At 43.0% G+C, this 612-nt stretch overlaps 1 protein-coding gene across 1 annotated transcript; it reads left to right on the forward strand.

Moving 5' to 3' along the window:
- Positions 1-429, forward strand: LOC115951723. The gene has a single exon (XM_031068876.1). It carries the CDS (start codon positions 1-3, stop codon positions 427-429), a length of 429 nt encoding a protein of 142 aa, XP_030924736.1.
- The last annotated feature ends 183 nt before the right edge of the window (positions 430-612 follow it).

The following is a 612-nucleotide window of genomic DNA, read 5'->3' on the forward strand; positions in this document are numbered from 1 at the left end:
ATGCAGTCCTTCGGAGATGTTCTTGATGATTGTGGGTTTGTCGACTTGGGGTATTCTGGACCTGAGTTCACTTGGCATGGTCGTCGACATAGTGAATGGATTTGGGAGCGTCTAGACCAAGGGGTGGCAAACTATGATTGGTTAGCTCATTTTCCGATGGGTAGAATCACTCATTTGAACTGCTACACATCGGATCATAGACCATTATTATTAGCTCTTGATCCAAACGGGGAAAAACAGAAGTGGAAGCGAAAGCCATTCCGGTTCGAAGCTATGTGGGTCACTAATCCGGAATGTGGGAATACGGTCTCTAGAGTTTGGTCACATCAGTGTGCAAATGGTACTCCTATGTTCACCGTGGCTAGTAAGTTGAAGAGGTGCAAAAAAACATTTAAAGAAGTGGAGCAAGGCACATTTCGGCAATGTTAAACTACAAATCCAGCAGAAAAAGGAATTGTTATGGAAAGCAGAGGAAAGAATGGTCAGGGAAAATAATTATGAAGAGGTGTTGAGGTTGAATTCAGAATTGAATGTCTTGCTTGATAGGGAAGAACAAATGTGGCATCAGAGATCTCGGGTTCAATGGATTAAAAGTGGTGACCAGAACACTAG

This window comes from Quercus lobata, chromosome 7 (genome assembly GCF_001633185.2).
Source record: "Quercus lobata isolate SW786 chromosome 7, ValleyOak3.0 Primary Assembly, whole genome shotgun sequence".
Classification (NCBI taxonomy): domain Eukaryota; kingdom Viridiplantae; phylum Streptophyta; class Magnoliopsida; order Fagales; family Fagaceae; genus Quercus; species Quercus lobata.